This window comes from Pipra filicauda, unplaced genomic scaffold, assembly GCF_003945595.2.
Source record: "Pipra filicauda isolate LSUMZ 115617 unplaced genomic scaffold, ASM394559v2 scaffold61_size3293851_pilon, whole genome shotgun sequence".
In the NCBI taxonomy this organism is placed as follows: Eukaryota; Metazoa; Chordata; class Aves; order Passeriformes; family Pipridae; genus Pipra; species Pipra filicauda.
In genome coordinates this window covers 1,762,839-1,786,775 of record NW_024104776.1, presented here as the reverse complement: position 1 = coordinate 1,786,775, position 23,937 = coordinate 1,762,839, and the positions used below count along the sequence as shown (strand labels likewise).

At 37.7% G+C, this 23,937-nt stretch overlaps 1 protein-coding gene across 1 annotated transcript in view; it reads right to left on the bottom strand.

Moving 5' to 3' along the window:
- Positions 1 to 4,310: 4,310 nt before the first annotated feature.
- Positions 4,311 to 23,937, bottom strand: part of CD226 (CD226 molecule) — a 30,175-nt gene continuing 10,548 nt past the window's right edge. The window contains 5 exon segments of the mRNA XM_027723118.2: positions 4,311 to 4,489; positions 5,240 to 5,348; positions 9,262 to 9,373; positions 10,684 to 10,835; positions 12,768 to 13,100. Of these exon segments, the coding sequence (XP_027578919.2) occupies positions 4,336 to 4,489; positions 5,240 to 5,348; positions 9,262 to 9,373; positions 10,684 to 10,835; positions 12,768 to 13,100 (860 nt within the window). The 3' untranslated portion in view covers positions 4,311 to 4,335.

Below are 23,937 nucleotides of genomic sequence, written 5' to 3'. Positions count from 1 at the left end.
TAATTTTCACCTTCTTTCATAAACTGTGAGTTTCTTATTCATCCTGTTTATCCAAACTGGTGATTGTCTTTCCTACATTCAGAAGTCTTTCTCAAAGAGATGTGAGTTTACACCCTTTAAAGGCGGTAGTCGTACTGAATTTTCCTTTAAACATTGAACTAAAATGTTTACCTTTTTGACCCAGCATAAAAGATTAATTTTATTTTTATGGAAAAGGTTTTACTTTTCTTTAATCTCAGATTTTCATTTTCCAGTCACACAGAAGCTAGTTACCCTAGAATACCCTTAAAGGTGTTCAAGACTCGTTTTTTTAATGACAATATGTTTTACTATATTTCTTTCATTTCATCAAAGTTTCTAAGACCTTAAAACAATCACAGAGTTATTTTGCAGCTTAGATAGTATGTTGAGCTGGTTACTTTCCATAGTTGTGTCATTTTGCTTCCTTGATTTTTTTCCTCTCTCTTAAGTATTTGATCGAGTGGTACAGCATGAAATAGCACAGTAATTGTTCAAAATAAAATTTCCAAATTATAGTTGATGAAGTTTATTCAAAAGAAATGAAAAAATTTCCAAAAGGATAGGACAAATCTGTGGTAAATATTGAAACTAAACAGCAATAAACAATAGTCTGTACTATTTTACACTAGAAAGTCTACTTATATAATCCAAACAGCAAAGAAACTCTTGCTGGGTGCCATTCTGACAGATTTATAAAATATTTAAAGAGTTTTAATATTGCATTTCAAATTGAACTTTTGGAAGTTTCTCTTGTGTGTAGCTTACTAGTTTTTAAACCAATGAGAATATCGATACATTTTGGGTTGTTTTGGTTTTGGTTTTAAATTGTATAAGTCTCTTGTTCAGCTGCTGTTCACTGATATTACTATGGTACAAAAATGAGGCTGTTGTTTTGGGTCTGTTTTTTTGAAAAAAAAATAATATATTGTTCTTATTATGCTATGTGTGATGTGATTTTCACTGTGGATTATCCTGTTAGAAGTAATATGTCTGCAGAATTTGAATTAAAACAGATTAAATACCTGCAAAGGTGCGCACTACAGATTTTGTTTTCTTCCTGAAATCTCAAAAATAAGCAATTGTTTTGAAAAGACAAGCTAAAAGTACCAAGAGGGAAAAATAAGGGCATTACCAGAAATAATCAAAACAGTCTGGTATTCCAGGTACTTAACTTCAACCTCTCTCCCTTTTTTTTTTTACCCTCAGTAAAGTAGGAATGTATTTTGATTGTCTCTATAACCAGTGAAACAATACCATCTTCTCAGCTTATGGATATTTCTGTGTCAGGATTCCAACTGAGAACCTCTGTGTAATCAAATCCATTGCATTATCATTTTGGCATTTTAATATCAATGGGATCATAAGAAATGACCCAATGCTAAAAGGTTTTATTTGTAAAGCTGTGTACAACTTAGAATTATCTGCTATGACATTTGATAACTCAGGAAATAAACCAACTTATTAGTAGTACAGTTTTGTGTATCCTCATCAACTTCACATGCAATCATTTATATATCTTAAAACCTTCAGTAAGTGAAATTAAAAAACAAAAAACATCCCTTGCAATGTGTCCTTGTTCGAGAGTACACAAAACCAAAATAAGGTGTTTTCTAATGGCATATGAAATTGTAAACAATGTAAGTCTTCAGTGATAAGTTGAAAGGACACTTTAGTTTAGGATTTTAGGTTTTTAGCTGAATGACGCTATTATTGCTCAAATAGCGAAGAGAAACCTTGTGTCCATGTTATTCTCAGAAGAACCTAGACTCCTATTTTGCTGTGCATGTGAAGAAAGCTTTCCATCGGAGAAGGCAACGCAAAATGTGCTTTTCTCTGTCAGCTTCCTTTCTAGCCATCTGAGTAGAAATGGTATCTGATTTGTAGGCAGACTTATGATGCCTCCACCACTAGCCCCTTTCAAAAAAAAATTAAAAAACAAACAAACAAACAAAACCACACCATATCCAGCAACACTTTTAAGTACATTTCAAGAGAAAAGGGGAATCAAGCATAGGTGGGCCAGGGACACAGTTTGTAGTATGCAGACATATATGATTATCAGCCATCCTGGTAACATCTTCATTTACTGGGATCCTGTCCTCAGTAATTCAGCAGATTTGTAAAAGGCCAAAAGATGTGTAGATCCTAATTCTCAGGTCTGCCTTCTAGTTCTGTTTCTTTAAGGATTAAATTTTGTTTGTCTGTTTGTTCAATTTCTGTGTGATTTCTTCTGTATTTTTCAGCAGAATATATACATATGCACACATACAACTACATATGTATGTGTATTGTTTTGTAAATGTTCTCAGTCATGCTTTTTTCTGCTTTGCATCATTTATTCATATACCTTCCATGTTCTCATTTATTTTTTGTGCAACTAAACCTTATAATAAATTATTAAATATAGCCTAACAGTGACAGAGTCTTCATGTTTTATTTTCTTCTGGGCATGAGGGGAGATGTGGATGGGACTGAGGGAGGGAGAGACGAAAGCAGGGGCTACACTTCTATTCCATCCCCAAATAGAAAACACTGAAATAACTGTGATGAGTGGCAAGAAGTCTGTAAAACCACACAGCTGTCAGATACCAAGCTTCTGTGCATACTTTTAAATCTAGGTTCAAGGAGCTCTAATATATTTGCTTTTGTCAGTTGAATAGTACTGTTTTCCCAGCAGCAAAATAACACCTTCTGTGTGGAAAATCATGGGTATTTATTATTCTATAGAGTTCTCAATTTGATATGCAAGAATCATGGACATAGACAACATCAAGCACATTTTCTTTCTCACCCTGTCACATAAGCTCCTCATACACATAGAACTCTCAGACTGAATTAACTTTATGTAAACATATGCAGCTCCACTCTGCACATCAGAGCTGTTCTAAAATTGATACTTAAGAGTTCACCTACTGCGTAAAAATGTTTAAATTGTAGAAGTGCAAATAATCTCTAATTCTGCATATGAATCAAAGGATACATTAATGCTGCAGGCTGCAATACAACACTGACACATCTGGAATAGCCTGGTCCAGATGGACTGGACAGCCAAAGCAGCCCAGGCAGTGTTCAGCACAGTCAGTTTGACCTTCCACATCTTGCTGGTGCAAAGAAAATAAAGTCTTTGCTGCAAATAAAAAGTTTGTGCTTTGATTACTTCATTCTTAAGAAAGAACCTAATGGTCTTTTCTTATGTTTGTGTGAGGCATTTCTGTAGTTGACTTAAATCTCTGTCTACCCGAGTGATGATTCTTCTCCTCTTCTTTCTGTCCTACTATGCATGCCATGAAAATTGGATCTCCTATAACTGTTAGCAGGCTAGAAGAACTTTAAAAAGAAAAAAAAAAGGTTGAAGTACTTTTCTCAACCATCAATAATTTATTTTTTTGTCTTCTTGTTTTCTGTGAATAGACTTCAGATTCAAGTCATATGAAAAAAAGAAGTTACAATTTGAATATATTTCCCATTTGTCCCGCATCAGGTCCCTGGTAAAGCACCAGTGAAATGCTCCCTTCCCCAAGCATCCACACTTCAGGTACCAACGCAGTCACTCCTACATCAGTCTTATGACAACCTAATGTGAGAGTGCCTGGGTGAACTGACATGACAGGAAAGGTGGTTTCTAAAACACTTTGATTGCTGAATGAAAAGCTTCATCCTGGTAAAACAGTGACCCAGCAGTTAGAATGAGAAAAATAGGTTTTATAAGGACATATTGGCAGTGGAGCTTACCACCAGCTCATACAGGAGTGAGATCTGAGAGAAAATAGGTGGAAAGCCAGTCTCATATACACTGTGAGAATAGCATCATTTCCATAAACAGAACATAACTTCATACCCCAACTTAGGGCATGGAAAGGACAAGGCAGAAGCAGTGAAATGGACTCCTATCTCTCCTCTTTTAAATTTCAGGGTTTTAATGGGGTTATTAAGGGGGAAAGAAAAGACTCAGAGTTCCAAAGCATTGATTGTTACAACACAAAAAGAAAGGAGAAGCACTGAAACAGCTGTCCCAAAGAATTATGTTGAAGCTGAACTGGAAGAAATAGATAAGACAAAGGGTATCATAGCATACAATTTTTTGCTTCAGTTTTACAAGTAGTGACTTGAGGACAGAAGACATTAATAATACACAAATAATAGAAAAACTATCAAATCAAAAGGGGTAATTTGTTAATAACACGGAACAGAGTAGAATCTCTAAATGTACCTGTAAAGCATTGAAAAGTATTCATCAAAAATAATGAATAGCAGTAATCATACTTTGAAATCTTCAATTTTTCCTATTTATATATTTTAAGATTACTATAAGATTCAGGGGATATAAAGAACAAATACAGAAGAGAAAGGTCTTAATAAATATACAGTATGAAACATGAGTAACTCCATCTCAACAGGTGACCTTACCCAGGTCTGAATAGAGTACAAAATTTTTGATAAGGCCTCTATGATCCTCTTCCTCTTCTTTCTGAAGATATACACTTAGTCAGAAACTCCCTCAGAAATCAATAAATACCATAAAAATCCAGGTGGACTAGCAAACTGTAACATGCTAGTTACAGTTACAGATTAACACTGTTTCATAAAAGCCTGGACTCAGCTGAAAAGGCCCTTTGATTCAGGGGGAAATACAATAATATGTTGCCCAAAAGTTCCAGCGGCCTCATATGTTGTGGCAGGGGAAGGAATAGATTTTCTGCTCACTATTTCTTTTCATTGGAAGCAGAGAGATTCTGGATCAGACCACTAGCAATATTTGGCAAGGAATACACCAAACTTAGATAATGGTTAAAACTATTAGTTTGGATCCATCTGTGAGTATGTTAGAAGATCTAGAAAACCTCAAGATGTCACCTGGCCTCCTCTGTGCACAAAATAGGAATAACCTATGCCTAGTTCAATATTATTCCTGACAAATCACCCTTAACATGTTGTTTCAGCTAATATCACAGGAAGCATTTAGCTGACTAAGAAACTTGAGTAAGCCATTTGTTTTTCTAAGATGAAAAAAGGGAAAAAAAAACCCAAAGATAAAATGTCACTTTTTTCATAGGCTGTAGAACTGATTAATTTTTTCAAGGTTAAAATTTAGATGATAAAATTTTATTTTCACATATACCTTTTTTTAGTTGGTTCTGAATAGGATAGTAAGGATGAGCTGTTGACACAATCATACTTACCTGCTTCAGTATATTATGCAAATTGATTTGTTACTCACTTTTTGCAAAAAACAGTGATGATGCAGATCAATAGGAAAACTAACAGCAAAACAGCAGGAGAAATTCCTCCAGCTATTTAGGTAATAAACCATTTGTGATCCCAAGTTGCTAAAATATGATTGTAATAAATACGATTAGTATTTTGTATAAATATAGATCAGTATGAACTTTTTATGACAAACTAAATTGAAAAGTCAATGATTATATAAAGAGATCATTCCATGACAGCTCATGCTCAATATTCCGACTTCACAATTTTCTCATTTCTAAAACACTTTTGTTACGCTGAACTAGCTCTTAGGAAAGGTGTGACTGGTATGACCAAAGGTGAGTGAACACAGCACAGTGGTATGGAAAAAATAGCAATGCCTTGTATAATCCTTTTTTATCTTCTTCCCTCCCCTGGTGAGAAAGCAGTTCATACATAAGTGACTCAATATATGGTTAATAAAAGCTCTCAGGCTACTTAAGTGAATGTTCTTGGCTGGAAACAAAAAGCTGGGAGGAGTAGCTGATACCCCAGAGTCTCATGCAGCCCTTCAGCAGGACCTCGATAGGTTGGAGATATGGGCAGAGAAGAACTGTCTGAAATTCAAGAAAGGTGAATGAGGGGTCCTGTACTTGGGGAAGAATAACTCCATGCACCAGTACAGGCTGGGGGTCAACGTGATGAAAAGCAGCTCTGTGGAGAAGAATGTGGGGGCTCCTCGTGAACAACAAACTGTCCATGAGTCAGCATGCACCCCTTTGACCAAGAAGGTCAATGAAATCCTGGGAAGCATTAGGAAGAGTACTGCCAGCAGGTCAAGGGAGGTAATCATGCCCCTCTACTCAGTCCTGGTGAGGCCACATATGAAGTACTGTGTCCAGCTCTGGATTCCTGAGAGAGATATGGAACTCCTCAAGCAGGTTCAGCAGAGGGCTTCAAAGTTCACATAATCACAGAATGTGCTGAGCTGGAAGGGACCAACAAGGATCATCAAGCCCAAACCTTAGCCCTGCACAGGACCATCCCCAAGAGTAACACCATGTCCCTGAGAGCATTGTCCAAACGCTTCTTGAACTCTGTCAGGCTTGGTGCTGTGACCACTTCCTTGGGGAGCCTGCTCCAGTGCCCAGCCACCCTGTGGGTGAAGAACCTTTTTCTAATACCCAACCTAAACCTCCCCTGACACAACTTCAGGCCATTCCCTTGGGTCCTGTCACTGGTCACCACAAATAAGAGATCAGTGCCCACCCCTCCCCTTCCCCTCAGGAGGAAGTTGTAACTGCAATGAGGTCTCCCCTCAGTCTCTTCTTCCGGCAGAACACGCTAAGTGACCTCAGCCACTCCTCATACAGCTTCCCCTCAAGGCCCTTCGCCATCTCTGTTGCCCTGATGGCTTAATATCTTTCTTATATTGTGATGCCCAAAACTGCACACAGTATTCAAGGTGAGGTCACCCCAGTGGAGAGCAGAGTGGGACAATCCCCTCCCTTGACTGGCTGGTGATGCTTTGCCTGATGCCCCCAGGACACAGTTGGCCCTCCTGGCTGCCAGGGCACTGCTGACTCATATTCAACTTGCCATTGACCAGGACCCCCAGGTCCCTTTCTGTGGCACTGCTTTCCAGCATCTCATTCCTCAGTCTGTACAAACATCCAGGGTTACCCCATCCCAGGTGCAGTATTTGGCACTTCCCCTTGTTGAACTTCACGTGGTTGATGACTGCCCAGTCCTCTGATTTGTTGAGGTCTCTCTGCAGGGTCTCCCTGCCTTCAAGGGAGTCAACAGCTCCTCCCAGTTTTGTGTCGTCTGCAAACTTACTTAGTATCCCTTAGAGTCCTGTGTCCAAGTCATTTATGAAGATGTCGAAGAGCACAGGGCCCAAGATGGAGCCCTGTGGAACCCCACTAGTGACTGATCACCAGTCTGATGTTACCCCATTCACTATCACCCTCTGCGCTTGAGCCATGAGCCAATTGCTCACCTACCACATAATGTATTTATCCAGTTGTCTGCTGGACATTTTTCCAGAAGGATATGGTGGTGAGAGACAGTGTTGAAAGCTTTACTGAAATCCAAAAAGATTACATCAGCTGGATTCCCTTGATCAGCTAGGTGGCTTGCCTTATCATGAAAGGAAATCAGGTTTTACAAGCAGGACTTTCCTGAAGCTGTGTTGGCTGTGACCAGTGACAGAGTTGTCTTTTAGGTGTTTTTCAATACTTCACAGAATTCTCAAATGAAACTAAGGAGCAACACATAATAACTAAATGGTAGAGACAAACAAAACAATAGCTTCAAGGTGTAAGCCAATATATTCTTATAGTGCTCAAGTCTGTGGAAAGGTAATACTCATTTTTGAGGTAAAAAACTGGAGGAAAGAACAGAGGTGATATTATCAAAGTCATGCAGGTAACCCACAACTCAAATCCTCAGCAATCCATTGGTGAACAGGGACTAAAAAACTGTCTTCAGGTGTAGTTCCTCTTTAATATTCTTCTCACTGTACAGAGGTGAAACCACAGCTGCCCCAAGGTACTTTCAGTTCTGGGTAGACAAGAAAGTTATGTGCTTAGTTCACAGGCAAAGGAAAATAATCAGTACCACTAATGACAATAATCCCAGCTAACCAACTGCTGAGCCATCACCAGATGGCTTTTCTCTCCTGCATCAAAAACGTTCACAGCTTCTTATCTGGCTATCCTGAATACCAGATGAGGCTTGCTAACATACTCCTTTTTACTATTAATGCCCTCACTGGAAGGGATAACGAAAAATATTGATTACGGAAGAGCCTTATCCTTGAATCCCAGTGTTATTTTACTGGAAAGAAAAAAGAAAGAAAATTCTCTCAGAAGTATACATGTTGTAGGTATGTGACACTTCAGAGAAGGTTGTCTGATAACAAAAACCAGTATCTTTTGTGTTATAACCACATATGAAATCACTCTACTTCCAGAATGTTTTCAGCTCCAGTGTACTTAAAATGACAGGATAGTGCATATAGTTATGTCCAAATTATAATGTCTTTTTTCCCAGATTTTATGCCACCCACCATAGAAAATCATTATCTGTGCCTGTGAATACTTACAGAAATATGAAATATAAGCAACAAAGGAAATTTTTTAAGTCTTGTATTTAATTGTCATCAAGGATGGGTGAATCTAGATAGAGTTGCAGAGTTCAGAAATATCCCCATCCTTCAGTTTAACTGCTTTAGACTTCATTACTCTTTTTTGGAAGTTTCACATTCAGTTTTATCAGGTCAAGATAATAATCCCTCAATTAATGAGTTTGAGAGCTGAGATTATCATCTGTCAGTTAAATTCGGATGAGAAAAATTAATAGATTTTTTTTTTTTAACTAACGACAACTCAAAACCCTTATGCTTTTCTCACTTAAAGTGAGCAAAACCTTCCTTAGGCATTTGTTTTCTTTAACTATACAAAACCTTTTGTGATTACTGACTTTAACATCCCAGTCAAGCTTTTGCAGAAACATGTCAGATGCATGTCATGTGTCTCTTTAGTTCTTATGTTCTCAACAAAGGTGATATACTGACAGGAGGTTATTAACTATATTTCCAGCATCAGTACAATTTCTGTTAAGTATTGGACAACCCATCATAGCCTTGGTATCTTCTCTGCAAGTGTGCAAAAATTTTTTGTAGGAAGGTTTTCAACCTTCAGTGCTCCAACTTTGGTTTAGAGGAGGGAGCACTGATGAGTCATACAGTTATTTGTTTTAACAGGAGATTTGAACTTCACTGTCAAGACCTTCATGTATTTTGTCACATGCATTGCTGGATTGGCACATATGGTGTGCTAACTAGACATCACTGAAATAGTTTTCCACACAACTGAAAGGCAGAAATCCAGCACAAATGCATTCATGCCTAGAGAACAGTGGTTTGTTGAGTAGAGACCCACAGACATGGTTTGATATCTAGTGTTTGTACTGAATGATTGCATGAAGGAAGACAGAAGCTAATTCATTCCTATCCTGGTTCTGCTCACCCCCTTACTGCAGTCTTACCTTCTGGTTGTTTCCTATGGCCCAGAGCTCCTCCCAGCTCACAAGGGCTATATGATAACCCCCAATGACTGGACAAATAGTCCCTGCTTTTCATCTGGATGCTATGAAGATCCTATTGGGTGCAAGTGAAAGACATTTAAGGGCACAGTCAACATGCATTCACAAAGGGAAAGTCCTGTTTAACTAATTTGATATCCCTCTGCAATAAGGTCACCCATCTAGTGAGTGAAAGAAACAAATCCATCCTGTCTCTACATCTGGGATGGAATAATTCTGGACACAAGTATAAACTGGGAGAGAAGCAGCTAGAAAGAAACCCTTCAGAAAGGGATGTAGGGGTGCTGGTCAGCAGCAGGCTCAGTGTGAGTGATCAGTGTCCACAGGGCAAATCACATCCTGGGGTGCATCAAACTCAGCAACACCAACCGATTAAAGGGGGTGATTATCCCACTGCAATCAGTGTAGGTGAAACCTCACTCTGAGTCCTATGTGCACTTCTTAGTCCCACAAATTTAGAAGGACGTGAAGGTACTTGAATGTGTGTAGAGGAAGGCAAAAATGCTGGTAAAAGGGCTAGTACAAATGTAATTCTGACCCCCTAAACATACATGTAAATACAACTGCCAACCACCTTTTCAGATCTAGTGGGAACACACAGAAACATGTTTCTATTTTATTTTTTCCAAGAGAGCTTGTTATCCCATTTTCTGCTAAGGCAAGAAAAAAACTTATTAAATCTTCCTAAAAATGTCTAGGTCTTCAGGATGTTTAGATCTTTCAACCCTGCTAAATTTTCAGTCCTTTCATATGACATCTCCCCTTCTTTCTGAATCATCTACCAAAACTGTATGAATTATAAGTGTGCTTCCTCTCTTCAAATACTGTCTCAAAGAAAAAAGTATGGTAAGAAAAAAACCAGAAACAGGTTCAGATGTGAAATCTGGTGTCATGAACAATCTCTCTATTGATAGAATTTTTAGAAGAGATACGGTGAAGAACACATCAGAAATGAATCCCAGGTCTCTTGAACACATTGTATAATTATGTAATACTCAGCTTTCTGTTTCTGTAAGAGTTGTCCAACAAAACCTACACTTTTTTACACACACATTGCCTTATATGTTCCAGATTTTGAGGTCAAAAAATATTTGCAGATGTCCAATTTCAGTTGGAAATTCCTGTTTCTGAAAAACAAATCACAACATTTAGTGGGCTGGAATCAATAAACTTAGTGATAATTAATTGATGTCATGGTTTCATTTTCACTAATGTTCAAAAATATTAAGTGCATGCTGACTTCTGTTGATACAACTGCAAGAAGTGCTTTCACAATGCTTGAATACCTATTCCTTCCTCTCTCCCTTTTTTCTTCACAGGCATTCCATGCTGTTTTTCTTTGCAAAAATATATTAACCTTTAGATAAGAAGAAAACTGCATCTTTCTACTGTACCACCTCTTGGAATCAGCAGTTTTTGAATTGTTATCAGTTCTGCAAGTAATCCTGTGCTCTTAATACTGCTTTTCACCCAAGATTCCTCTTCTTCAAAAGTTCTTGAGGTCTTTTCAAAAACAGCTTCAAAAAAAAAAAAAAAAAGAAGAAAGAAAGGGTTCTTATCTTTTATCTTACCATCTCTCAACCTAAACAGAGTTTTCTATATTACTGTTTACAGTGCAGTTCTCCTCTCACCACCTAGACTCAGTATTTCAAAAAAACTCTGGCTTTTCCCATGCAGAAACACACCAACAGACTTAAGCGTTGGAAGAGCTTGGTAGCAAATCCAAGCTACAGTGTGGCTCAACTGTAATGCTAAGCCAAAGAAAATTACATGACTGAACTGGTAGAAAATACATAATAAAAATAGTGTGTCAGGTTCCTGGCACCACTTGGTTTACTCAAGCCAGAACTGTTGGATCAAGAAGAGTAAGTCACTCATGAGCCTGTGAGAGACTTCACTAGCTGTGTCACCAGGTGAGATGGAAGCTAAAGTAAACAGAAAATATTTCTATTGCTCTACAGTTAGGATATGTTTGATTCTATCAATTCAGGCAACATTTTGACATTCCAATATTTAAAATTGTCAGAGGTGAGAGGACATTTTGTCCTGTTTTCTCTATTCTTCTCTATTCTCTTAGTTCCTCTGTTCTCACATTCTGCTCACTTTCATGGATTTTTGTGGTCAAGTATTCAGAGTAAAACAGGTCATCATGTTTTTTTCCAAGTACAACCTTCACTTCTCAATTAACCTAATCACGGATTAAATATATTCTGCAGTTTTACACCCTATGCCACAGTATTGTCAAAGAGATGTCTACTAACACTCATGTGTTACCAGGAACAAAAGCAGAAAAATGAAAGCTGAACTGAATGCAGCAACAGAAGAAGGAATGGGGTGGTACAAGAATCATGTCTTCAAAACATGTTCTATAGAGAAGAAGTAAAACCAAGTCTTTTTCTTTTTTTTTTTTTTTTTTTTTTTTGAGTCATAACAGAAAGTAAACATAAAGGTAGGATTCAACACACAGTTTGAGAAATCTTGGGTCTGTGTGTGGGGACATGTAGCTGCCATTATAAGCTAACTGTGACAATAGTTACAGCAAAACCTAGAAAGCTGAGAGAGCTCCATGAGGAAACTCCCTACCTGAATAAAGTAGAGGTCAGTTTACAAAATTCTACATTTTCAACTGTGAGTGTGCTCTTTGCCTTCACTGAAGGACAGGTCTCATCCTCAGGGCCCTGCAGTACACTGTACTAATGGGGAATTTCCCTCGTGCCTTCTTTGGTAGAATGCCCAACTCTCCCTGCAAACTAAGGCAATCTTTCCCCTTCCAAAGCATCTCTTTCTTCTAAGTCATATGAGGAGTGGCTGAAGGAGATGGGCTTCTTTAGCATGGAGGAAAGGAGGGTCAGGGGAGACCTTTTCACTCTCTACAACTACCTGAAAAGGTGGGGACCAGCCTCTTCTCCCAGGCAGCTAGCAATAGGTCAAGAGGCTCCCTCAAGCTTCAGCAGGGGAGTTTCAAGTTGGACATCAGAATTTCTTCACTGAAAGGGTGGTCAGGCATTGCAACAGGCTTCCCAGGCAGGTAATGGAGTCACCATCCTTAGAAGTGTTCAAGAAACAACTGGACATGGCACTTAGTGTTATGGTTTGGTTGACATGATGGTGTTTGGTCAAAGGTTGGACTTGATGATCTTGGAGGTCTTTTACAACCTTAATGATTCTATGATTCTATTCTATTCTATTCTATTCTGTGATTCTTAACATCAAAACAGTTGCTCACAAACAGTTCTACACTCCTATAATGAGATCAGACGAGCTTAAAGCCAGCTTGCTTCTGTGGAAATGAGATTGTTAACTTTGCTGTCTTTTACATCCTGCTAATTGGAACACAGTACTTAAATAAATCCTCACTTGTTACTGAAGAGTTATTTTGTATGGGTAAAAGTGCTAATGTGTCAGAAGGTCCTGTTTTGAAAACATTTAACTCTTCTTCCTTTACTTACCAGACACAGTAGAACTCATCACATAGGTTTCATTTCTTCCAGCAGCTACACAGCAGTACATTGCAAAGTCAGAGGCTGCAATGTTTCGAAAGAAAATCCTGGAGTTTGCCTGATGAGAACAATCCACCGGTGTATGCTCTTTGAAATCTGAAACAAAGCTTTGCTTTCCTGAAGAGTTGCACAGAATGACAATATCTACTCAATTTGCTTTAATCCTTTCCAACGTTGCTTGCTGCACCGAATCTCCAATTTTATAAAGGCAAGAAAAAATAACATTTCCTCCTGCTTTGGTAAACATGGTATTATTTTGTTTCTCAGACACTTCAAAAGCATCTGTTGAAAAACACAAAACTCAACAAAAACCTGCTTATAACTGACTCAAGGGAAATGTAATATCAGCAATTCCTATATGGCAAATATTAATGAAATTGACTTACAGCAGAAAGATATTCAAATAATTTGAAATGCTGAAAAATATCGTTTATACCCATCTATGACTATATTTTTGTGCACATTTAGATAAAACTGTTTATAGAACTGTGGGGCTGTGATGACACTGCAAGAAAGCTATTTCTATGCATTTCGAGTACATGAATGTCCTGTTAACAATTTCAGAATTTCAGCAGCATAAATTATGGGCCAGTCTAATTAAATTTGTGATAGTCTTGTTCTACTTTCACACTAGTTATCATAAGAAAGTGGTTTGATGTGACCCTCAGGACATGCATTAGTAAATTATGTTAAAAGTCATTCCAGCCTATGAACTGCAATTCCCCCATTCACAAACCTTACGTCTTCAATAAAAAAAATTTTATCTCTTCAAATGCTCTACTTGTGAAAAACCGCTGTGATTGTCTGTGGTATGAAAGACTTCCAGACAAATTCAAGACTTCAATCACGTAAAAACCATAGATACATTATATCTCAAACAATTTTGACTGAAATCCCCTTGCTCTGTTATTGTTTTAGTAATATAATTCACTGATTACAGATTAAGAAAATAAATTTTTAAAAGTCTTCAATTGAAAGATTGTCAATTTCTCTGATATTCAGAGCCACTTGATTTCTAACAACTTTGTAATGCCTTTGTCTTGTAAGTTAGGACTAGCACTGTCATCTTTCTGAAGAATTTAATGTTGGAAAAGATTAATGATCAGACTGTTTATCCTACATTGTAAAATCATTAATCTTTCAGGTTCTTCAGTGAGATCCTTATTTTTATTAGATGTTTTTAAGCAAAAGAAGTTACTGCTGTATATTTTTAATGTGTTTGCCTCTATCTGTGGCAACAACTGGAAAGTAAATATCTGACCTAGGAAGAAATTATTCCATTAATGTTGACAGGATAGAGTCCCTTGTGGGAACCTGTAACTTCAGAGACTTGTTCAGTCTCTGTGAAAGAGTGAATGGAAAAGTCTAACCTGAAACTTTTTATCAGTGGAACACAGCACAGTAAAATTACATTCTCTCTGCCTTTGGAGACCAGAAACATGATTAAAACATTGAAATATTGAAAGACAAAAGGAACTGTGTCTAATGAGTTTACCTAAAAGAAAATTATTAAGAACTTAAAGATCCATGTAGACTGCAATCAAAGAGACTGAAAGTTAATGACAGACAAGGACAGAAGAGAAATAAATTCACTAAATTAAACAGAAGGTACAATACAGTGAAGCTAATTGATTCCTTGGACAGCTTGCCAAAGACAGCTAAATTTCTATTACTGAAGTTGACTGCCAAAGCTGGATAATCATTTAAGTTATCATGCTAGTTCCAGCAAAAATTTTTATTCATGGAAGTCTAAGTGTTATTTAAATTAGACTAAATGACTGCTATGATGGGACTCTACACTTGCAAAATATGTTTGTTGAAGTGCAGTCCCTCAAAATTCACTGCATTAAAACAGGTAATTTTTTTATACCTAGCAGATGCAGACCTGTAGATTCATTCAGATCTGCTAGGGAAGTAAATGAAAAAGTCATTGAAATCAATCCTCTCTCTGATTTGTCATATTCTTTGAGGTCAGATCCTTTCCTCAGACCTCTAAATTCCAGCAACTGCCTGCTTTACAGTAAACTGCATATTCCTTCCAGAGAAGTCTTCCCCTTCTTCATTGTGCAGTCTTTGCTGGCATCTTCCACTATGAGCAAGCCCTACTGCTGTCCACATTCTCCTCAGAAGCCTTGAGGTCTCCCCGTCTTCTCCTGGGTGCATCCTTCTGGTCCTGTTTGTTTCATAGCAATGCCACCCTGAACTCCAGGTATGTCAACATGCTTAATAGGGAAATTATGTGTATGATGATGCTGCCTCCCACCTTCCGGAGGATTCCCATCTGACCCAAATGACAGCTAGCCAGGACCTTGTAACAACCAGACTTCTTCTCTGCTGCTGTGCTGTATATTTTCTAGAAAAATGTACATTACACATGTGGTCAAGTGGGAACAAAAAGAAAAAATATTTTCTACCAGAATTATTAAAATTCCCACTGTCTTAAAATTTATTAGTTGACTGTTGTGTTATATTTGCCAAACAACATATCCCAGTTTCTCAATAATACATGATATTACAACATTGTGATGTACTTTAATAGGTACCTTGCAAAGTTAAGGTTGCCTTTCAAATTCGGTGGAGACTTTCCAGATATGAATCTTGATATAATTGTATGACCTGCTGGTATTCAAATAATAAATGTTATGTTAATAGTGAGAAATGTGCACAAACACCCAAATTAAAATAGAAACAGTTTGGAGATTCTTGGCTGTTCTATATTCTATCATAACTATTTTCAAGCACAGATATTATGACTTCTTCTTTTGGTATATGTATTTTATCTGAAACTATGCAGCAACATTAAGATATTTTCACTCTTGATGAACAATGTAAATGCTTCCCCTTCTTACAATATGGTGCATTGAACAATTTATATGATTATGTAAGGTACAAACAATGGAGAATCAGGCCTACATCTTTCTAATTAGATCTTCTAAGGACACCAAAATATTCCAGGCTTTTGTTTTAAGCAATTGTCCCATTTTATTTCGATACCAGCATCAGCAGAGTTCTTTCATCCTCCTTCTCCTCTGTTCAACCACTCACTTTATTTAACACCTTTCTAAACAGTTTCTTTGCTTTCAGTCGGGTACACGTGGGATGCAAACCTCCCGCTCTGAGAAACATTTCCACAGGAAAAAAGCACACCCACACACCTTCACCCCTACACATGCACAACCCAAGGTGACACGCCATGCGTGAACATTTCAGAAATGCAAAATAAAAATTTATCATTACATCTGATAAAAATAGGCTTCGCCTGCCTGCCGCTTACTCCAGACACTGCCACTGCTGCCCATGGTCATGTCATCCTGCTTCCTGAATAGAAAGTAGGAGGAGGTAAGAGCACTCACAGTCCATGGGCCTCTGCTTAGTAAGGAAGTGCTCTATGCTTGTTATCCTCCATGCACCTGTTTCAGCAGGATGTTATCTCGTATTTTGCAGTTGTATCTATTTTTATCTGCTATTATTTAAAGGGGAAAAATGCAAGCTTTCATATTTTTAAGATACATAATCTTCTAATATTTTTCTTGGAAAGCAAATCTCAGAAATATAGAGGTATAAAAGAGTTTAGACCAACCCTACAGGATTTAAAGGATCAAACAACTAAACTAAAATTCTGCAGCAGAGAAATAGTTGAAGTTGAGAAAATCTTTCGGAGAAATAATAAAATAATGGTGTGATTTCCTCCCTGTTCCCTGCACTTGCTACAAGGACTTAAAGTCAAGACAAATCTCATGTAAAATTTTGATCCCAATTCTTTTTGGTACCGATTTTCAGCCTTTCTCCTTTTTTCCTTCATATATCATCTACTTATTTTTTTATTTTATTTAGTTTGTGTTTTGGAGGTTTTTTTGTTCTTTTACTATCTGATAAGATTAGCTGATTTTGTTTCTTCAGAAGGAAGTTGCTTAGATACCTTTACTTGTATTCAGGTATTCATTTTTAAATTCAGTATCTATGATGTTTTAGTTCCTGTTCACTGTAATTTTCACCAGTCCCACACATATAATTTTCCACAAAGTTCCAGAGTTGCACTCTGGATCTGGATTGCACATCAGTCTCATGCACTCCTCCTGGTTTAAAATCATATACAAAGAAAACAAGATTCAAACTTCAACATCAGCTCTGCAAGTCCAGAAAGGCAAAATTCAGTAAAATCAAGAAACAGTAAAATAAAATGTATTGAGATACTCCCCCGTCTTAACACATTTCTGTATCTCTGCAGAGGCTTAAAGCGTAGGTCAAGTACTACCAGACCTGGTTTTATACCAAGACAGTTGCACCAGTTGATGGAGGCAAGTGAACACAGAACCGAGCAACAAATGAAGGGAATCGTATCCTATCCTAAGTCAGACCAGCACACAGACATTTTCGATGTGCTTGCATTTATCAAAAGGTCAGGACAAGCTCATAGTTCTCAGACTGATGGTAACAGAGCTGCCTTCAAAGCAGTTCCCCTTAGGAAGTAATGTTCTCCTTCAGAAATAACTAATGATCTTAGCAGAGTTATCAAAACTGCAAAGCTATCTTAACTCTACAGCAGAGACAGGTTCCCAGGTCCCACTTGATTTGCTGAAGCTCCACATACAAACACAACTTTCTTCATCTACCTGAAATAAGCAGTGACGAAAAAACAATTGCAGATGAAAAGGAGGCTTAAAATTTTATGAAGATGAACTTTCTCTGGGGCTCTTCTTTTCACCAAGAAAATCAGCTTTCAGGAGAGAAAATATTTTGAGTGAACCCTTCACCTTTACTGAATAGACTAAATAAGTCATTACATTTGGCTCCTAAACTGTCTTCCAACTGTATTAGCACATACTACATGATTTTGTTGAGTTTCTATAAACACAGTTTTGCCCTTTTTTGGATGACACAGAGTAACATTGAAGCTTAACTATTAAATAAGTTGAAACAGTAAAGGTCTCCATTGTAATGAGCTCCTGACACCAGTTCTACCATCAGACCAGAAACCAGTGTTGTGTTTGAAAAGAATGCATTCTCCTAATAACAACTAATTGGATCATAAAAATTAAAATGAAAATACTTATACTCCCATACCCTCAAAATATCCCTTTAAATATATATTAAATTTTATTGTTAAAAACTTGGTGAATCTTTCCATACACATTATTAATTCTGCATAATATTCTGACCACTTAACATACAATTTTAATTCACCTGCCAGTTCCAGGTTGTTTGCAAATATTCCATTACTCTTTGTTGCTATTTTACTGGTTTGAGCTGAACTTTATTTGCCTAGAGTGCAAGGAAAGGGAGAAGTCAAAGAGAGGGAGAGAGAAAGAGTACAGTGCTAATAAGAGTGAGAAAATCATCTCCTCTTCAGGTATAAACATTCATGAACTTCCAGCAAGGAGAATTTAGTTGCTGGGGAAGAAGTCATCTGATAAAAGCATGTAACACACAATGGCAGGATTCAACTGCAGGAGAGTCTTGAAGATCTGAGAGGTCAGAATTTCAGATTGTCATCCTCTGCAGGAATTTCATCAGTTCAGGATGAAGAGATTTTATGAACAATAGGAGTTTAGTGAGAAGACAGGAGTGACACAGAATACTATGCTCAGCCTTCACTTATTTTTAATGACCCATGCTGTCTCACAGCGGATAAAGGAAGAGAAATGCTGTACTGAGCAAGTGCATGTCACAGTGTGCATTTGTGCCGGTTCACACCTTCCACAAACCTCTTGAGGGTCAGACTTTAGGCAGAGCAGAGGATATCATGGTTTAAGTCACAGAGAAGGAAAAAGACAGGGAAGAGGGAAGGAAAAGGGTGTGAAAAATCAAGCTGGATCCTAAGGACAAGTGCTTGAACCAGTGTTTCTCTAGAGGGAAAACGAATGATGCCAAGGCAATGGACAAGGTACACACCCAACTTGCTCAGTCTCAGAAGAGATATAACACCCAGGACTGTAGTATGAGGATACTCTATGGGAATTTTGCTGCCCCGCATCTCAGATCCAAGCTGTTATTTTGAAATAGATTGTTCTGTGGGCTGAAAATATATTGGAGAAGAAGAAAACAAATAGTTTATTTCATAAAAAGTTTGTTATGTAGATTGGTACCAGGTAAGCAAATGGAAGAAATCAATATATCATCAGTATTTTTTACAAATGTTTCCTTCCCATTTCTTTTTGTCCTTATTAAGTTATAAATTATATTCCTGTCTAACAGGTCAGATGAAAGAAAGGTTCAACATTAGAAATATAAGCAGGAGAAAGTGGTTTTGCAGATAGGAAAATTTCAGAACTTAAAATAGTAATTATCTGTTAGTGATTTCCTTTAGAGTACTTTGACGTTGAACTATCTGAATCTGTAATTCTTTTTATGCTCTGCTTTTCATCTACCTCTGTTCATTCTATAAGTTAACTTGTATTTCCCAAAAAAAAAATATTTTTCATCTGTCCTACACAAATTAATGCTATCTCCTTCATTCGGAATATTTTAAAGCTGTCACTGTGCACTTTTCATTTTCCCCTGCAATTACATCCAGTGATGATTTCCAAATTGCATTATCTCAAAATTTCATCCAGCACGTTTACACTTTGAGAAACAAAAAATTAAGTTGCGAAACTCTTGGATATGGATTTAACTACTGGGTGCCATAGCAGTTATGGTGGGTGCTAGAGATAATGCCATACTTGAGTTAAACTGAATTTCCAAGTGATGGCTGCATTGAATAGAGTTATGGAATAGCATCTGAGAAGATGCATTATTTTTGGCTTATAGAGGTAGCAGAATACTTACCACGTAAAAAAATTTTTTTAAACCACTAGATATAACACCAGACCAGTTTTGGCTTTCCTAACTGCACCTATTCTTCCTTGGAAAGTGTTCCCAGTTTCCTGCCAGGTCAACTGCTCCTGCTTCCATCACATCTATACTTCTTTTTATGTTTGAATCTAGTCAGAAGTTTCGTATTCATTCAAGAAGGCCTTTTGCCATTTTTGCTTGATTTCCTGTTTGTCTGAATGGACCATTAGAGCAAGTTTTCCTTGAAAATCTTTTCTCCATCACCCATAGGATTATTCCAAGATTTCTGAACAGGTCAAAGTCTGCTCTTCTGAAGCCCAGGGCTGTGATCCTGCTTTTCAGTTTTTATGTTCTTCTCTTGAGATCATGAACTCTACTAAGCAGTCAAGGTTACCTCTGATCTTCACAGTCCCAACAAATTATTTCTTCTCTGTAAATCTGAGGTTGAGTAGAGTGCCTCCTCTCTTCATCACATGAGTGAAGAAGTTATCACTGTACTGCAGACACCTGTCACACTGATGGTGCCCTGCTGTGCTGCTCCTTTATAGATACCAAGTGGTTGAACTCTCCCATGGGAATCATAGAATGTGAAGCTTCTTCCAGTTGTCTAATGCAGCCCGCACTATAACAGGCCTGATCACTCTGACCAGGAAGTCAGAGGCAGACACCCACCACAACATCACCTGCGTTAAAATGACTGTTTATCCTGATCCATGAGGTCTCAGCTGTCTCATATGCATCGTTAGGCAGAGTTTCTCACATTCCCACTGCTCTCTCACACAAAGGGCAACTCCCATTCACTACCATCCCGGTCTGTCTTTCCTAAGGAGCCTGTATCCAGCCATTGTAACACTCCAGTCAATTGGGCCATCTCACACCTCTGTGATCTCAACTGCACATAGAATTCTAATTCTTTGTTTGTTGCCTATGCTTCACTGGTATACAGACACTTCATATGGTCTTCCAGTCATGTTAATTTCCCAGAAAGTATATGAGAGATTTCTAACAATTTGTCCTCTCAGCATTTCCCTATTTGTGTGGACATATTTGGAATAGTCACCCTTGTGCTGTTTTCTTGTTTTCAAGGTGTTTCCTGTCCATATAATTGCACAGCATTTGTTTGTCAGTCCAGTCCACTTTCTCTCTCACATATGGGTAGTCAGCTCACTTTCTTGTTGCAGGTCCCCTCACCAGCCTGTTGGTAAGGATGCTTTTTCCCTAGGTGCTCAGGTGGATCCTGTATCTTCCTAGCAGTCCCTGATCATCAAAAAGAGTCTATGGTGATAAAATGTAAAATGTTGTTGCTGCCAACAGCCATACAACTGAGCCTTGTTATTCTCTTCCCAGGACATTTTCTTCTTCAGCAGAATCAAGAAGACACCACCTAAGTTGCCCGACTCCTTGATCACAAACTCCAGCACCATGTAGTCATGCTTGGTGTGCTCCAGGCCTCTCCTGGACTCATCTTTGGAACACATGGAAAAGCATCAGGACAAGCCTCGGCACTCTCACTGCAGCATCTGAGTCCACCCTGGCAAGCAACAAATCTCCCCAGACAGAACATTGGGTCAACAGATAAAAAGACAAGTGAGATTCATCCCCAAATCATCACAAAACAGATAAAAGTCAGATAATAGTTATAGCATCCAGCTGACACACAATGCATATTCATCAAAGCAATGCTTGTAAGGAACATATAAAACATTCCTTCTAATTTTATCTTACTTTGGTAAAAGCACAGCAGCCCTCATGGGTACCAAATGTTACAATTTTTTCCTTAACATAGCATATTCTGTTGCAAACAAAGTAACCAAGGGTACATAATAGCATCATTATTCTTAGTAACTAACTTAACGTTCAAAATGGTAAGAATTAAAAAGAAGAAAAGAGGGGAAAAATGTCAAAAAAGTCCCCAGAGCTGAATAAAAGGATCTGGATGCTCTGACTGCTAGCCAAATAGAATTGAAAGTGTTATCACATTGTCCGTTTACAAAAGACAAATTTTCTCAGGTATGTCAACAGAGAGTCATATACAAGACAAAGGAGGCATTATTCTGCTCCACTTAACAATGGTAAGACCTTAGATGCAATGTGGCTTTTCATTCTATGTACCTTATTAAAATAAGGTTATGCACAAACAGGAGAACATTCAGATGAGGACACAAATGATGAAATTTAGAATCGTGAATTGAGAAGAAAAGTTAAAAGAACTGTGCTTGTGCAGAAATATCATAGAATCATAAACATCTTGGGTTGAAAGGGACCTTAGAGATCATCTGGTTCCAATACTCATGCTGTAGGCTGGGACATCTTCCACTGAACCGTGTTGCTCAGAGCTCCGCCTAGTCTGGCCTTGAACACATCCGGGGATGGGGCATTCACAACTTCTCTGGGTGAAAAACTGAAGGCTGGGAGCATAACCCTTTCTCTCCTTTTTTTTTTTTTTTAAGAGGACTACAGTGAATAAAGTCAGTATTAAACAAGAGATATCTAGGCTAGATATCTAGGCTAGATATAATGGGAAAAACATCTCCTTATAAGGCTGGTCCTGCACTAGTGTGACTACACAAGAGTTTAATGCATGCATTTCCAACATGGGAATCTGTCAGATATGTTAAAGTTACGTTTATCCTGCCTCAGAAGGCAGAGATGGATGAAATTAATTTGGAATGTCTCTTCTAACCTGAGCTTTCCACAATTCTATAATTCCTTGTGATCGAAACTTTTCCTTCAGAAGGGAAGAGGAGATATCTGTTCTACTCCTGGCAGGGCTGGTTTGGTTTCTCTCCCCTTAGCCTTTTATATTGAAGGGGCATCCAATCCTTAGTTCATCATAAAAGATAAAAAGTAAGAAAAGCAGTATTTAACAGGTAAATAATCACAGCAGAGATGTGAAAAAGGGAGCTTCACTTGCCTCCATCCTCTTGCTTCCTAATTAGGTGCTGACAATGTGGTTGACACAGTGTAAGACACAGAGATAGTTCTTGCTCTGGGGAGCTCAGCATCTGAGCCAAACAACGAAGATCCCTCAGGATTAGTTCTTGCTTCCATGTGCTTTAAAGGCCTGATAATTTTTCGCTGTAGACCTATGAATCACATTCTAAACTGAGACAGAGATAAATAGAAAGCAAGTTATTTCAGGTGAATAGGGACTTGAAAAAAATCCTATGCAACGTGCTGCTTTTGGCAGGCAGAAGAGCATTAATATAGAAGTAAGTGCTGAGTGGCATGGATATAATCACACTATCCAAGAATAGAAAAGCTCTATCTCTGCTATTACAGAAGAGGTTGATCACTCTATTTAAAAAATGGGAGTACTTCATGGTACATCTGGCATTTAAATACTCTATTAATGAACTTCCATTCTTATTCAGAGTTGCTAGCAAAACAAATCCCCTGAGCAAATGGTCCATTGTCACCGATTGACAAAAATACAAATTTACTCATGAATTAAAAAAAAAAAAAGAAAGAAAAAAACCCACTAAAACAGCAAAAAAACCCCAACAACTTATGCAATTCTGAAACTCTGAATAGTTCACATTATGAATACAAAAGTCGCCACTAACATCAAAAGAATATTTTTCCCATTCTATTTGGAGCATGGCATGGAAACTTCTAAATCAAACTAGTACTATTTTAACACCTAACTGAAATAAAATTCCTGAGAAAATAAACACAGTTTTCAAAATATATAGAAAGTCTTGCTAGAATTAACAGTTCTGAAAGACAAAAAACACAGGACAAAAATATTCCAGGTAATTTTAACTTCATTTGTTCATTACGTAAATAAACATACAACACTGTTTGACCATAAAGTCAAACAGTTTTCAATTAAACAGTTTATATGTCACGTAATTCTTCACTGCTAAAGACTTTTGACTTCCCATCTAGATGTGTAGTAAAGGCATAGTGTATAGTTAGAACAATATTGGTTTGTAATCTCTCTAATGGTGTTTATTATATTCTATATTTTAAGGTAAATTTGCATTGTAAATTTGCCCATCATGTATTATAAGATCACTGGTCTAGCTTTGGCTGATTGAGTTCTACATCACAAAGCTCTTCACAAGCTGATTTATTCTACTTCTAAGACCATTTTTTCATACATTGAATCATTTCTGCTTCTGTTATATTTAAAATAATCAATAGCCTAGTTATACATTTCAGTTAAAACTTTAAAACTCTTAATTCAGGGACTACTACATTTCGAAACAATGCAACCTAGAGAGCTAACTAGTACAAGGCCAAGTGGTTTGTGAGGCTGTGTGAAACCCATGAAGCCAGATGCACCTATCAGCACTTCTCAATGCAGAATGAGTCAGAGGATAGTTTATGATTGTGTAGG